General features: G+C 46.4%; 1 protein-coding gene across 1 annotated transcript in view; it reads left to right on the top strand.

The window, feature by feature from the left end:
• FAM114A1 (family with sequence similarity 114 member A1) overlaps positions 1–16,764 on the top strand; it is a 399,688-nt gene that overhangs the window by 319,351 nt on the left and 63,573 nt on the right. Inside the window, exon 12 of the mRNA XM_069631803.1 lies at positions 10,479–10,551. Within this exon, the coding sequence (XP_069487904.1) occupies positions 10,479–10,551 (73 nt within the window). The remainder of the gene's footprint in view (positions 1–10,478; positions 10,552–16,764) is intronic.

Here is a 16,764-nt window from a genome sequence, read left to right as displayed (position 1 = left end):
GATCGGGGCAGCTTATATAGCTGAGATTGAGGACACGCCCATTAGGGCCAGCTTACCTGCCACTCCTAGAGAGTGAGCAGGTGCGAAGGCAATCCATTAGCAGCCACACCCAATAATACACTTGGGGCTGCTTAATGGATGGAATTTTCAAGGTTAATGCACCCTGCTTAATGGATGGAATGTTCAAGGTTAATGCATCTGAAGTGCTATGTCCATAATAAAAGTCTTTCGGTGTTAAATGGATGATCTTCTTTACTTTTGTTCATGAGCCTGGTGCCAAAGGCGCCAGGACAGTGTCCACCCAGGTCTCCTGTGCATGCGACCCCTGCATGCCTGTGCCCCTGACTTCATGACCATGACACATGGCCATTTGAATCCAGAACATTCAAGCGCGGACCTTAGTCTAATTGCGAGTGGTTCTATGGCTAGTGTAAAAAGTAAGGCGGATAAGGGGCATCCTTGTCTAGTTCCTCGCCCGAGCCTGAAGGCCTTGGACGTGGACCCATTCACTCTCACTACCGCCTCTGGGGTGTTGTATAGTAGCTTGACCCATGAAATGTACTTGGGCCCGAATCCCATTTGTTCCATGATGTCTCAGAGGGCCGACCAGCTCACCGGGTAAAAGGCTTTTTCAAAGTCCATCCCTAGCAGTGCAAGTGGGCCTTTTATTGCAGCCACCTGATCAATGGTGAACTGGGCCCTTCTCAGGTTCATCCGGGTAGGTCTAGAAGGCATAAATCCGCATTGGTCTGGATGAATTGAGGAATGAATGGTCCCTAGTAGTCTGTCAGACAGGACACGGGCGAGGACCTTGGCCTCTCCATTAATGAGGGATATCAGCCTGTAGGAGGCACAGAATTCTCGTGACTTGCTGGGTTTAGGGATCACTACTATGGCTGCTTGTCTCAGATCTTGGGGGAGCCTTCCCTCTTCCGGGGCACATCTAAACATGCAGTACATGTGGGTTGTGACCGTGCCCACTAGCCTCTTCCACATTTCCACCGGAAACCCATTTGGGCCTGGGGCCTTCCCTGGTTGAAGTTAGGACAGGGCTGTGGCGATCTCTTCCTCTGTGATTTCTGCTTCTAGGGCACCTATTTGTTGTTCCGAGAGCCTGGGTAGTGCAATGGTCTCCAGCAATTGCGAGCCCAATGATCCGGGTGATGTCAGCTGCTGGGCGTACAGGCTTTCGTAGAAAGCCGCGAATGCGTCCGCAATCTCGGTATCTTCTGAGAGTAATTCCCCTTCAGCCCCACGTATAGCGCACACCTACCCCTTGTTTTGGGCATGTCGCTCTAGCCACGCTAGAGTCTTGCACGCCTTGTCTCTGGTCTCATAGATCTGGCTGCGTGTGGCCCAGTGTGCTGTCCTGGCATTGTCTAAGGCCAGGTTTCACAGCGTTTCTTGGGCTGTGAGTAGCGCCTCCCAGTTTTATCAGCGAGAAACTCCTCTTCTGCCCGCGATGAATGTTCCTCGCCCTTAGCAATTTCTTGAGTGTGTATTTTGCGGTGGGCCGACACCAGGGAAAGGGCCTCCCCCCGAAGCACTGCTTTATATCCTTCCCACAATACAATGGGGCTGTCTACAGACCCTTTGTTGATGGAGAAGTATTCCTCCGTCTTATGAGTAAGAGCTTCTGTGACTTCAGGCATCCCTAGGTAATATGCACTAAGGCACCAGGTGGGATGAGGGGCTTTCTTGCCTTGTTTCAATGTCATGGTTAGGGGGAGTGGTCTGAAATGCCCCTAGCTAGGTAGGTGGCCGTTAAGAGTGTGTGTGTCATGTCTTGCGGAACAAAAAAATAATCGATGCAAGATAGGGATTTGTGCGCGCCAAAGAGGAAGGAGAACCCAGGGTCTGAGGGATGGATTGTCCTCCACTCGTTCACCCACCCAAGTGACGAGGCGAAGGAGTGGAGTTTTGTCTGGTGGTCGGGATTTCTGTTACCCACATGCGTTCTATCCTTGGTCACTTCCATCACCTCGTTAAAGTCGCCCCCTAGGACCCAGTAGTTAGCCTGCATATCCAGCAATGCTGCTTGAAGGTCCGCGAGGAGTTTGTGCGTGAGCGGGGGGTTGAGGGTGCATAAACCACAGCAATTCCCCAGGCATCCCATGTATGCTACCGGTCACCACTACAAAGCATCTCCTTTGGTCTGCATGTACCCCTCCCATCTGGAATGGGATCCTTTTATGTATGAGGATCATAGTTCCCCGTGACCCACTGGTGAAGCCCGCATGGTAGGCCGCGGCGTAGTTGGATCTTTGGAAGAATTTGCATTCAGTGCCCAGGGGGTGTGTTTTGGTTAGCAGTGCGATGTCCGGGGAATGCCTATTCAGGTATTGAAGCACTAGTCTGTTCTTGATACTGGAGCCCAGCCCGTTAACGTTCCATGTGAACAGAGTTAAGCATCCCTCATGTGTCATTGTTATCCCAGGGGGGTGTATATCCTTTGTGGGTGGGTGTGGGTTCCTGTCTGTGCTTTGCTCCTGCCTCCCTTGTTCAGCCATGTATGCGACCCTTTAGTCGGAACCATGACCGTGTGAGCATGCAAATCAAACAAGAAAAAAACAATAACAATAAACATCCTGACCCCTCTTCCCCAGTCAATAGAGCCCCTTATAGACATTAGGCCGCATGTACAGGTGGGTGCTTCGGCACGAGCTGTCAGAGCCAAAGTAGGATTGTGCAATCTGGTTAGTGCTGCCAAGGCTCCAACGCAGGGGCGTTCCCCGATATAGGTCACCTCTTCTTGTGGTTTCCTGCCAGTCCCATGGCACCCCAATCCTCCCAACCAGAAGCACCTGTAGCCCTAACTGTGTGCCAACAGGGCACAAAACAGCAAAACCGAAACATTGCTAAATGTTATAAGGTGTTCGCGCTATCCCCGCTTGGGTGTCTTCGTCGTTGCTCGGCGGCCGCCGCTATGTGTTCCCCATAGTTCCCCTGTACCTTCATTGTGTTGGTTCATGGCGACGGATATCAACCATTCTTTGCACTGTTTTCTCCACCTTGTGGGAGCATGGGTGGGTCGAGGTCCTGTAGATCCGTTTGCGGTGGAGAGCTTTCTGTTATCAGCTGTCGTGTCACAGGTCTGCTCTGGGATCGTTTCTGTTCTGTTCCGTTCAGAATTTGGGTCTCCAGCCATTCCCAGGCCTCTTTAGGTGAGTAGAACAAGTGGGTACTGAGTGCTGGGAAGAACAGAGCATATTTTATGGATAGGGAGTGTCATTTCTTCTTGACTGAGTCAAACGATTGCCGGGCCTTCTACACCTCCCTGGGATAGTATGGGTAGAAGCCAATACGATAGCCATTATAGGTGATGGGGCCAGTGGCTCGGGCCATCTGGAGAATACCGTCTCTGTTGCGGAAGTTCATTAGCTTGGCGATAATTGTTTGTGGTGGTGCGCCAGGGACCGGGCATCCAGTTGGGACCCTGTGGGCACAGAGTTTTTTAGGAGCGAATACTTCAGTAAGCCAGTCCTCCAGAAAGAGCTCAACACTGAGTCCTGCTCCTTTTCAGGGATCCCGAGAATCCAGATGTTATCTCTCCTTGCTCGCCCCTCGCTGTCTTCAGCTCTGTTCTCGAGTTGGGACACCTTTTGGGTGATGGCAGCTAGTTGTTTCTCCATCTGCTTCACCCTGCCCTCCGTGCTCGAGATCCTCTGTTCCGTTTCTCCCACTCTCGAGGTTAGGTTGCGAAGGTCTTGGCAGAGGAATTAAACTTTCGTAGATAGGTATCCTATTTTCCACTCTAGGGACGTCCTCGATTCCCCGATAGCTTTCATGACATCGCTGAGAGAAATATGGGGGTCCTCCTCTGTCGCTTCGCCACTCTCCGAGTTCCGTGTTGAGGGTCCTTGCATGGTTCTGATCGTGAAGAGGTCCATTTTGCTCTGGAGGGTCTGCCTTTTGGTTTTGTCCTTGCCCATGGCTCCACTGGTTCCGGACTGGGAGAGGCTATGCATTTCGTCTGCTCCTTGGGTTTGTGTCATGGGGGCCCCACGGACCCCTTCGCGGCCCAGTGTGGAGCACAAGTTTACACTGGGCAGTTTGTGAAACTGGCTGGGTGTCTGCAGGCGTTCCACCTAGTTGGAGGGACGAAGGGGGGGGCCCTCTCAGGAGGGCTGGTACCAGAGGCGGGGCCCCCTTCACTGGCTTTCGGTAGTGTCTTTGCGTCTGGGGTCCGACTGCTATGGTGGCCCGTTGTTCCTTATGCTGAGGGGGGGGAGGGGTGGAGCAAGCCCCTTCCACAGTCCGCGCCTTGTTTTGGGTTCTTCCCCTTGATAGCCGGGGTTGTTCCCTCTCCTTGTGCAGCCAGGTCTGCCTATTGGGAGGGGTGGTGGGCTTTACGCTCCAGCAGAGGTGCCTGAAACCTGGATGTGTTGTGTAGCGCTCAGTCGGCCTTTAGTCCCCTTCCTGGATGTCTCAGTGCTAGGGCAGGGCAGAGGTCCTCTGTGTTTATGTCTCTCACCCCTTAGTAACATGCGGGTGCAGGTCCCTTCCCCTGGCCAATGTTATGGTTGTGTCCCCTTGCCTGGCGGCAAAGCTGGCCCTCAGGGCATATGTTTTGCTCCTGGAGCCTTGTCTGTGTGCCGGTATTCACCCCCTTGTTGCCTGCTTTTATTTAATGCGCTTTGTGCAGGAGTCTTAATTATGGGGGCTCCCGCCGACCAGCAGAGCTTGGGGCCCGGGACTCTGGGGGCCTGGGAGTCCGCTGTGTGACCAAGCAGCTGGGGAGCACTGTCTGGCTCCTTGGTGTTGCGGGTGTCTGGGGGAGTGGGCTTGGCGTGCAGGGTGCCTCACCTCTGGTCTGGCGTTGCGCTGTGCCTTGGGCCAGCGGTGGGCCTCCCTTGATTGCAGACAGGTGTACCCGGTGTCGTGTGGGCTCTGGAGGGCACTTCCGGTCCCGGATCCTGTGTGGACGGGAGGAGAGATCATAGACGGCTCTTGGGGCCGCCACGGGCGTTGTGTGCCGGTGTCTCTGCCTCCCATGAGCTAATCCCTCACCGGTTGCCTCCCCGGTCCGTGGCACCTGGGTCTCGTTCTCCGGATATGAAGGCGCCTGGGGCATATAGGCAGGCAGGGTGTCTGCAGTTTTCAGTGCGGTGCCAAGATGGCGTCGTACGCTCCCCTGATGGGTCGTCAGCCCGATTCTCAGTTTCGTGCCCCGATTTCAGTCAGGATTGGAGCTGCCAGTTGCTAGGGTATTTCGGCACTGTAGCGTTTCCTTCCTCCGTTGAAGCAAACGCAGGGGATCAGGAAAAATGAGGATGATTTCCGCGGCCAGTGAGAGCGAGCTCTTTTACTTCCTCATGCGTGGCTCGCACATGCGCTCCTGTCTTCCTTTTATTGAGCTTTGTTGCTCCATTTGCAAGACAGATTCAGCGTATCTACATATTTACAATAGTATTATTAACATCTGCTGACTTAATACGGCCACTGTGCATCAGCCAAGCAATCAAAAAACCCAAAGTCTGTATGGTATAACAAAGACTGTAGACGTTTGAAGTCCACGCTCTTGGGAATAGCAAAGGGTCTGAACCGAAATAATGGAACTGGAAGAGGAAGCCAAAAAATCAAATAAAAGTGATTTTTGAAAAATAGTGTCATTTGGTACCTGCCACCCTAGAGGCAAATCGAACGAGTTCCCTACTACCTTTGCCTGTAACAACCACTTTTCTGGGTTGTTTGGTCGCAGGGGAGATAAAATTGTTGTTGAAACAGAAAGCTGTTTATATCCATCTTATGTTATAAACACTCAAACATTCCATGAGTTCTGGGTCGACAAAATAAAGGAAGCTTTGTTTTGTATCCCTCCTGGAAAGGCTCTTGGTCCCGACCAGGTGGTGGCCGATATATTCAGGAACGAACATCAAATATGGGTTCCCGTATTTACTAAAATCTTTAACACACTCTTGCCTAGAAGCACATTGCCAGATGGCTGGAAGGAATCTATAATAATTCCAATTTTTTTAAAAAGGAGATATATTTGATCCAAGGTGTTACCGGCCAATATCCCTGATCGATGCCACTGCAAAATGGCTAGGCAGGGCGATTTGTCTCTGCATAGCAAACTGGGCAAAAGAAAATTGTATACTGTCCAAGGAGCAATATGGTTCCAGGGCAGGGGTCGGTACAGTGGAGCAAGTCCTAAATTTTAGTTTGATCATAGACCAGTATACTAAAGGTTACGGCTGTCCAGTCTATCTGGGGTTTATGGACTTTAATCACTCTTTTGACAGGGTAAATCGCAGAAAGCTGTGGAACCTACTACATTCCATGGACTTGCTAACACCTATTTTAAAAATGCTGATTTCCCTACATACAGGCCTGAAAGCAGCAGTGACGTTGGACAATGAAGGAAAACTATCTCCATAATTGGACATTTTATGCAGGGCCAGGCAAGGGTGCGTCCTGGCCCCTTTATTGTTCAACCTCTATGTCTGCAATTTGACGAAAGAACTAAATAAAGCCACATAGGATACACCTAGTGTTGGAGGGAGCAATATTACTGTGCTGTTTTGCGACAGGTACCCCGCCAGCATTACAGAAGCTTGTTCACGCCTACATTAAATACATGGACAGCAGCAATCTGTTAGGGAACACAAAGGAATCTAAAGTTATGTGCGTCGGCAGGCAGACCACAAATCTACCCTCCTCCCCCATTTTTCGCAGCCAGACCCAAACTTGGCTGGTTGGAAAAATGCACTTATCTAGGGGTGACCTTTAATAGGAGGCAACGAAGACATTTCCCCAGGGTTGTAGCACGTTATATAGATTTGGTCTCGAGATGGGTGTGTTAACCATTAAGCCAACACTTGATATTTATTGGGCCAAGCCTGTTGTGTCAAGTACTTACAGCGCAGAAGTGAGGAGCCTATCCTCTATTCAATCGAGTCTGGCTAAAGAAAATAGCATCCTGCGGAATATTTTGGGGGATGTAAAGAGCAACTCAACTTGTTTGCTCCACCAAGAATGAAGCTTGGATTACATAGTTGATTTCATAAGCTTTAAACCTATGTTCTGGATGAGAATATGGTATCAAACTGAAACTCACTCACCACATGAGATCCTATGATATCTTCGGACATCTGTGGGAATATGAATAAACTGGGTAAATATTTTGGAATCTTGACTTGTTGGGTGTCTATGTAGCCCTATCAATAGTCTCTAGAGCCGATATCACACTGGTGCCCAAACAACACATGGAGTATCGAAGGAATCTGCGTAACTGCACTGAGATAAGGAATTGATCACTCTTCAGGTACTATCATTATGGTTGCAGTGGGCTAAATGCTGATTATATGCATTGGTTTCGCTGTAAGCGAATAAGGAGCGCCTTGCTCCACCTGTGGACTAGCCGTTTTCCGTCATCGATGTTTGTTGATGACATGATTAGTTTAATCAATTTAATGATCAGACTGAAAATACATAATCAGCGGAAAACATAATTGATGTGTAACTGTTTTAGAACAGAAGATTTTGAACCCCATAGTTCCACATATTTGCAAGCAGGCAAAGTAAAACATTGCAAATCTTGCTATGCTCTTTCTCAGAATCAAACTTGACATTACTAATGTGCACCATCATATTATGATGTTTTATTTTGGCCAATGAGCTGTTTCAGGCTGGACAGTTATGTCATCAGCATTAAACTGGTGCCTTTGTGAAATGCCTGAAATAATATGAGATTTGGTCATTGGGTGGTAGGAGTGTGGGCAGCACTTTGACTTGTTGCTTCTTTTTGTCCACCAATGCTTTGGCTGCAACTCTTGTCAGCATGTTTACGTGCCTCTGAATGGGGATCCTGTGTTCATTGTGGACAGGGTGTGCAAGCGTTTTGACCCCAGTTAAATGACAAAATGACAAACAGTGTCTCATACAGCTATAACAAGCGTTTATCACAGATATTTTGGGACCACAAAAGTGGTGATATGTGTTGATGAGCTGGGAGGTGCGACTATCGAAACAAAGGTATGTCCAAATGACAGTCTACAGTACAGGAGCCTGCCCATGTCTAGGGGCAGGGACTGGTTGGGGTGGGGGCTCTCATTCAAGAGGAGCAAACAATTGGCTTTAAAATGAGTTATTACACATTATTCCAGTAAGACTGTAATTGCCTCTAAGGAAGCATATTGTACGAGAGATAAATGCCCCTGAATATATTTTAATCCTGGAATCCTCTCCTCCCGCTCCCTACCCTTTGGTAAAGTGTAATTCTCTGAAAGACTTCTGCTCTGTTTTGCCCACCTGAAAGTCAAAACACCAGTATGATGCCAAGGGACCTTTGGAGTTTTTCTACACCATTGCTCGCAGTCATTTGGCAAGAACCAGTGCACTATCTACATATCTGTTGACTTACTTGTCTACTGTAGTGTTGTAGAAATCGTAGTTACTTTTCATGTGGCCCTCCGCAGGATTTGGACTTCAGCTCCCATGATCCCTTGCCAGCACAGTCAATGATTTTTAAAAATATCTTTTATTGAAAGATTTACACACAAGTGCAGGTACATAGAACTACCCAATATACATAGCACACCACCTATTAATAAGAAGAGATACAGAACTGAATATTTGCTCATGGCTCGGGGGAATTTTATTAAACCAATCCACATTGAGTATCAGAGTACATTAGCTTTAACAAGGAAAAAAGGAACATCAAAGGTACTACATGCCTGTCCATGAACGATCCACATAAGACCTAGAAAGTCATGTACAGATCTGTTGAATCATATACAGGGGTTAAGATGAAGCGCAATCATTTGCAGTTCACTTGAAACACATAGGACATTGACTTTTATGCACTTTCATGGGGGGGTATGTAACAAGGGAGATTAAGTACTGGGATAGAATCCTACCCCATTCTATAGAGCGGCCTCCGATCTCCGGCCCCATTATGGGTTGACATAGCACGCCATGATCGAATGGGGCTGAGACACAGAGACAGTCATTTCCTTTCACCAGCTGCCCATATTTGGGGACTGAGGTGCTATCCTTTTGAGTTCTATTGCTCTTTACGATTAGAGAAGATCAAAAGTGATACACTTGCACTTTATTTTATCGTTTTAAAAGCCGGGAGAAATATCTAATAAACACATATCTCAGGGGATATCTTGTTTGTGGCCTGTTCTAGAATATTTACAATACTATTGCATTAGATCTGTAACTGTGTACATGACCCCAGATCACATGTTTCATGTTGCTTCACTGTACAGGCATTTAGGGCAGCAATCTTGCTTGGAAGGGTCTAATGTGTGTCATAGCCGTGAGAATATGTACATTCTGTGTAGTATGTTGTATTGGATAAACTAAAATCGGCAGTGTGGGTCCCTTTTTTGGGATGTAAGGAAATTCTTTGACATTCAGAAATCGTCAACACCCTACCTAGATCCCGTTGCCAGTCATCTTGTATTTTTAAGCGTGGGAAAGACTCTTTTGCACAAGTAGCGTGGTGTAAAGTAGTGTCTGGTTTGAAACCAGAGTCACAATTCTCCACTGCAACAAAGTTAATGATGAAGGATAATGGGAGTTGTAGTCCAAACAAATATAGTGCCACATGAGTAACCGTGCATTGGGCATTCCCACATTGAGTGACAATAGTGGGTCTTGGAGCATCCGATCTGTAGCACGCCTCACATATTCCAAGAATATGCTTTACTAAATCACATTAAATTGGAGGCACTAAGCAAAGTGTATACCAATTCTCTTCATCAAAGCTTTAAAGATCGATAACACAAAATGATTATTTTTCTGTGTACCTTGTATCACAGAGGAAGAGTATATTGTACTTATTTTCCATAATTTCTTTAGGTCAGGGCTCTGCAATCTGGAGAACTCCAGATGTTTTGGACTACAACTCTTATCATTCCCCTGCTATTGACTATACCAGCTAAGCCTGATGGGAGTTGTAGTCCAAAACATCTGAATAGCCAAAGATTGCAGATCCCTGCTTTATTTAGATCATAGCTATCTTAATTAAAACTCTCTGGTGGGTAATACCCAATTTGCTCGAATCAAAATGTCCGTATTCGGGGAGCACCATTTGTTCGAAGCTCAAAATACCGAAATGAGGATGGGGGCTGCAGGGGTATCCACCGCTCCCCATATTCAGTATTATGGGCTTTGGGGGCTGCAGGGAAGTGGGGAAAAAGGGTGCCTGCAGGGTCAGCTCCGACCCACGTTAGAGGGACGGAACTGACGCTGTAGCGCTGTAGAAGAAGCACCGGCGAGAAGGTAAGTAGGGGAGGGGGGATTAGTATGAGTCTACTTGTGGCACAGGGATTTGGGTTGTTTCACCAAAGGTCAAACATATTTGCAGTGGAATCGACTACAGACCATTCCGCCACAAACTTTTTGACTTCGGTCAAACATCCCTGATCTGGTCTGGTGGCCATTGTGCTTGTATTGAGGTATTTGTAAACCTCAATATTGTTTGTAGGAGCCATCTAATGCTGTTTTTCTTGCCTTTTGATCAGGTTGAATGACGCAATGTGTAAGGAAGTATCTGCATTATCAAAGAACTTTTCAGACTTTTTAACTACAACTGGGGTAAGAAGCCAACATTTCTCAATTTTTCCTCACCCATGTGCACGTTAAGTAAGAACACTATTTGCATTACAAAGCATGATATACATTAATGGAGGCTCTTGAGTAGCATTGGACATTTCCCTCTATTGTGCTTTAAATATGTCCTTTCCTATTGTGTGACTATATTTTTGTAATATTCTTTGAGATAGTCATTTAAACTTGATGTAATTGCGCATTCACTTTAAATGATCATTGTTTTATTTCCCTTTTCTCTAAAATCCATTTGTTCCATCCTCATTGTAATTGTATCAATATGGAAATCCCACAGTATTCAAGAAACCGAGCCTGATTGCACTTTCCTAGAAATAACACTATTTGTAACAAACTGTGAGACTTTATATATTTTACAATGCTGATTCTTCACATTAAAACCTCAATAGTTTAGCCAAAACAATTATAACTAACAAAGTCCCCCAGAAAACAGGGCTATTGGCAAGAGCACTGAGGACTGCTCGTACTCTACAATTGAGTACTCTGAAGAAGACCTGGATGTATCGGGGGACGCCACAAAACCTCCAACCATCCCCCAAAGACTCAATTTCTCTGAGCCACACTCCACGCCGACTGAAACAGTATCCACAAGTCGCCTGAATCCTATGGTAGCAACCAACATTAAGTGCCAGTCACAACAATGTATGACGTCTTTTCCCAAGTTTACTAAGCAGCAGCTGAGTAAAAAACCACTGATGAAAGAAAACACCATCACGCCCTTGCAAGGCTCAAAAAACACCAACAACAGGATCCATAGTCGACTTCTTTGCGACAGAAAAAAAATACCTGCAGGAGGAAGACAAAGCTGAGTTATCGCCGAACTCTTGGAAGGAACTCATCAAGACCTGAACCACGAAAGCAATAAAGACTCTCTGCGCAAACATGCGTTCCTGAAAAGATGGCACCTCAAAGTGGAGAGGCCAGGCCTTGGAACCAATTAACTGCGTCCCTGTCACAAGTAAGACAGTCGAGGATCCTGTGCTAAGAGGTTCTGTAATTCCAATGAAGAGTCAATGCCGGACCGAACTCCTGAGCAAAGACTTAATAAATTCGACCGACCAGGAAGTGAGGAAAAGAGACGCTGCTCCTTGTAGTTCCACCCAAGAGAACTCTGCAAGTGAGAGGCTCAATAATTTACGTCAACCCTCGCCGGAAAGATATGATCCTAACTCTATGCCCGACTCTAGAGCTGCTCCTGGCTCACCCACTAAATCTCCAAAAAGAAAAACAGACCTCTTTGCCATCATGTCATCCCTGACTATAGCACTAGCTCCTTTCACCAAGCTGTATGAAGCGCTCAACGACTCAGCAAAAGACCAAGTAACTTTATTGGCCCACATGCAAACGTGACTTTCCTTCATCAAAGGCTACATTACAGCAAATGAAATCAATAAACCTCCTACGGGAGAAGTTTCTCTGCAACCTGGACATCCTGCCGTTGGCACAAAGTTTTCGAAACCCACTCAAACGGACGAGCCAATCATCAAAACCTTCCAATTTACAGGAAACTCGGCAAAGGAAGCCACGATAGCCATTACCACTCAAGCAATAAGCGAACCATCTGGCCGGAAGGTAGCGACAAAAGCTGAAGTTCCTCCTGCAAGCTCGACTACACTGAAATCAAAAGAAAAAAACAAATCTTTGAACACTAAGCCTTTGCGGTCGTCTCCAACTAACCTGAAGAAAATCAATCTGATAACTGTAACCAAACCTCAACTGAAAAATGAATGTGCAATCTGGTCCTCTGACCAATCCATCCAAAAAGACGGTGCTAAACTGAGTGGGCACTCCAAGGCGACGAGGAGCAGGCCCTCAGCCAGACTCAAAATTGATGACGACAGTCTGGCATCTTCATTAAAACAATCCTGCCTACCTTTTGAGCCCAAACCTAATGATCCTACTCTTCTTCCTCAACCAAAGATTTTACGTACTTACACCAAAGGAAAGCAGGATACAGACGATATCACCTTGTCAATCACGGAAAGTGACTTGATGGAGGCGGCCTTTAATGAGACAGAAACCTGGGAGGACTGGGACGAGGTCGATCGGAAGCCACCACAAAAAAGGAAAAGAAACGTAAATAGTAAATCTCCTGCGCCAAGTACCGAGGACATTGACCAAAAACAAGAAAAAAATGCTCTCTCTGGAGCAAACAAGTCCAATCTTTTTAACACTGGAGGAGAAGAAACAATCTCCTGGCAAAAAATAAAGGCACTAGAATGTTTCAATACCCACCGGCCAAGAAAACGGAAAAGTCTCCTGTGCGGGCTAGGTCCAGGCCCCGTTCATCTAACAAGAAACTATCAATGAGAGGTGATTCTCAAAAACCAAAATACGAACGGCCGACAGAAAATTCAACTCATTGGCGCTCTAGAGTCCATAGAAGTCGCCATAGGGATGAGCGTTCAACTTCAAGAAATGGGAGCACAAAAAGGCAACCAAAATCAGATCATGCAGCCAGACCCTCGTTTACACCAAGAAAACCACGAACTTCAAATTCCAGAGGGCCCCGAAATTCAAAGCACGCGACAACACACAGAGAAAAAAGCAAAGAACGCTGAGCAAAAAGAGAACTCATAAGCGTTCTGCTAGGTCTACTAAGACCCGCTCTTTCATCCTGAAAAGGATCTGGAAAGAAGATTCCTCTTTCATTCTCAATAGGAAAACCATTCTAAAAACTTGCACTTGGTTCCAACATTAAAAAATCTATCAACAGAAGATCTTGCGATTGTGGGGTTTCAAGACAAAAAGCGAGTTGACAGTGTTTACTTACACATACAGTCTGAAACAATAAAGTCTCTCTTAACCAAGGCAAAAAATAAATTAAGAGCTTTAGGATACGATCTCATAGATTACACGATCAATGAAGGTCACAATCACAAAGAGCATTCAACAGATCGTTTGGAAAGACGCTCGAGAGCCAGAAAGACGAACGACCAACGGGTCCCCTCACTTGTATGAGCGTGTTTCGTCATCTTCAAACAGCCGTAACCCAAGGTCCGCTCTGCGGAAACAGAACGAGGGCCATCGTCCAAGCTCTCTAGAAATGGAAAGAGTCCCGTCAGGTCCCCAGGAAAACTGGAACATTACCATCGAACAAGACATCTCAACTAAAGGAAAAGAGAAGTCATTTGGTGACCGGAACCAAATTAGTCTCAAAGAAGATCCAAACCATTGGGCCTGGCTGCCCAAAGCCCTGTCAACAAAACAAAGATACTAGCAATCAAACATAAGACAGATAAACAAGAATTCCTCTGGTCAGTCATCAAACATGGAATCCATTACCGGCCTAACCTTGGGTTCCTGGAGTACACAAGGCTTCACCCACCTGACAAACTCCTCAGATGTAAACTTGGGATCATATGACATTTGGTGTCTCCAAGAAACATGGATCCAAAACAAACCAACGATAGAGGGCTATGTAACCATCTTACAGCCACAGGTCGACCAAGGGCCGGATTACTGACTGCTCTGCGCATCGGATCCAGCCTCCAGTTTCTTAAAGTTATAAAGGAGGAGCCGCACATCTTGGCAGCGCTGATTCAACGAGGCGCCAGCCAACAAGGATCAAGTAAACAAAAGAAAACTATTTACTTACTATTAAACTTGTATTGGAACCCTAAAGAATGTGCAACGGAGCACTTCTTATCAAACATCGAAAACATTCTGAAAGATGCTCTATCAAACGACTCAATCGACAGTATAATCATCTGTGGTGATTTAAATGTCAAGATCATGCAAAAAAGAGTCAAAGTCACAAATAAAAGCCAACATCTTAACATTGCCAGAAAACTCCCTACAAAGAAGAAAGAAATGGGCGAACTTGGTGGACACTTTCGATCTTCACAACGCCCACTTCTTGGGCAAAGCATCCCACCCGGTCCTCCCAACTTGGGAGTTAGCAGGAAGACACGCTATCCTAGACTATGTCTATCTCTCCAGAAACCTTCGGATGCAGGTCACAGGCTTTGAGGTTATCAGAACACGCAACAGCGACCACAACCTTTTGAAAATGACGTGGACAGCTTTCCGCCTACATGTCCATGAGAGCTCGTGTGCCCTGAGAACGGCCAACATTGAGACCCACGCCAACTCCACACGTTTGAGGTAGAAAGGCTCAGCCATTACGACACTAACCACAAATTATTGTCAAGCAAAAGCACTGGACATTTTAAGAGAGGCAGGTAGCCGCACGGACTACTGTCCCCTACTACAGCCATACCAGATTCAAAAAACTGGTAGCCGAAGCAAAGTGAAGACCCACCACTATAACAATTTGATACTTAGAGAAAAAAGGCTGATAATGAGACGAGCCACAAGAAAGGCTAGACGTTTTCCTTCGACTATTAATAGAGAAGCAGCTCGGACCGCTACCAATGTTTATAAGAACTGGTTAAAAGGCTTCAAACTCCAGCTTTATCAAGACGATTCCGAGCAAATGCTGCGAGTACTTAGTGGCAAGCAAACAAAGGCATTCTGGTCATTGATTACTTCAAAGAGCTCATCAAGTGAGGACGCTTTATCATCCAGCGTCCCAGAGGAAGCTGGATTGCCCACTTTTCAGCTCTCTTCAGCCTACCCGAGAAGGGGATAGAATCTTTGAAACATCGAAGTACCCATTGGGACATCGAACTTGACCCAACTTGCATTGAATCCAAAATTAAGAAACTAAAATCCTCACGAGCACCTGACAAACATGGACTTAAAATCCAATCTGGCATGCTTGTCTATCCCGATAGCGGAAATCTTTGAATCGTGCATGGCAACTAGATCTATTCCGACGTCCTGGAAGACAGCAAACGTTGTGCCTATTTACAAATCAGGAGACAGATGCGACCCGAACAATCGCCCCATCGCACTCCTCGACTGCATCGGAAAACTCTTCGGATCCTTCCTATTTGACAGCTTCAAGATCTGGGTGTCCTCTTTAGAAGGGTGGGACACTTTCCAAACTGGCTTTAGGAAAAACCTTAGCACCATAGCAAACATATTTACTATCAACATTCTCAAGGCCAGAGTCCAGGAAGGGGCCCTGTACCTGGCTTTTATCGACTTGTCCAAAGCATTCGACAAAGTAAACAGAGAGAATCTATGGACAAAACTTACCAACTGGAACTGTCCGCCCGCCTTGTTGGATCCTATACAAGAACTTTACTCCGAAACATCTATGAGAGTCCGACTCAATGATACAGGTCTACTCTCCTCACCAATTGGTACAAACTGCGGGGTAAAGCAAGGATGTCCCTTGGCACCAGCACTTTACAACGCCTACACTGACGATTACCAACATGCCGAAAGAAATCTAAAATCTTTTCCCCCTTCTCTGGGCTCTGAAAAGATCAGTAGGCTGCTTTACGCAGATGATATAATTCTAATTGACTAAACGAAGATAGGGCTCCAGCGAAAACTGGACAATTTGAATGAATATCTGAAAACCAATGATCTGGAAAGCAACACCCTGAAAACTAAAGTGATGCGCCTGATAAAAGCGGCCAAACGAAAAGCATCAGAGGCATGGTTCTTCAACAACGTCCGCCTCAAGGAGGTGGAATCTTTCAGATACCTGGGCACCATGTTCAGCAATAAGATGAATGAGCAACCAATGCTAGACCTCTTGATCCATAAAAACAAAACCTTGACTAATCAACTGATTATCATGGACAAAAAATGTGGTCGCTTCTCAGTCAAGGCGGCAATCAACATTTACAGGATGAAAGTGGTTCCAGCGCTTACCTACGGTGTGGCAGCCATGCCAAGTATTCCAGACTCAATTTGGCCCAAACTGGAAGGCTTCCTCTGGAAAAAAGTCCTCCGACTGCCTATCTCTACGTCAATAACTCTTATAAGAAGAGAACTCGCCCTTATCTCACTCGAAGGCTCAGGATCCCTTAACAGCTTGATGTTCTACAGGGAAGTGAGATCATCTAAGGAGAAAATCTACACACGGATCCAAGAAGAAATCAAGAAAGGCTCAAACAAAATGCTAACAACCTGGATGCATAAAAACCAAACTCTCCTAAAAACAATAGGAAGTTCAGAGGATGAGCTTTTGGTTAATCCAACAAAGACGGCAAAAAAAATTGAAAGAATTTGACTGGTGCGACACACAGCTGAAAGCTCTGAATTACAAATCTGCGACCCATCTACCGCTTTTTCCCCAAAAAATAAATGAGCCTATCAGCT

The sequence above is a fragment of the Ambystoma mexicanum genome, chromosome 6q (genome assembly GCF_040938575.1).
Source record: "Ambystoma mexicanum isolate Mex_15411 chromosome 6q, UKY_AmexF1_1, whole genome shotgun sequence".
NCBI classification, from domain to species: Eukaryota; Metazoa; Chordata; class Amphibia; order Caudata; family Ambystomatidae; genus Ambystoma; species Ambystoma mexicanum.
Note: the sequence above shows the minus strand (reverse complement) of the source record. Positions and strands in the feature narration are given on the sequence as shown.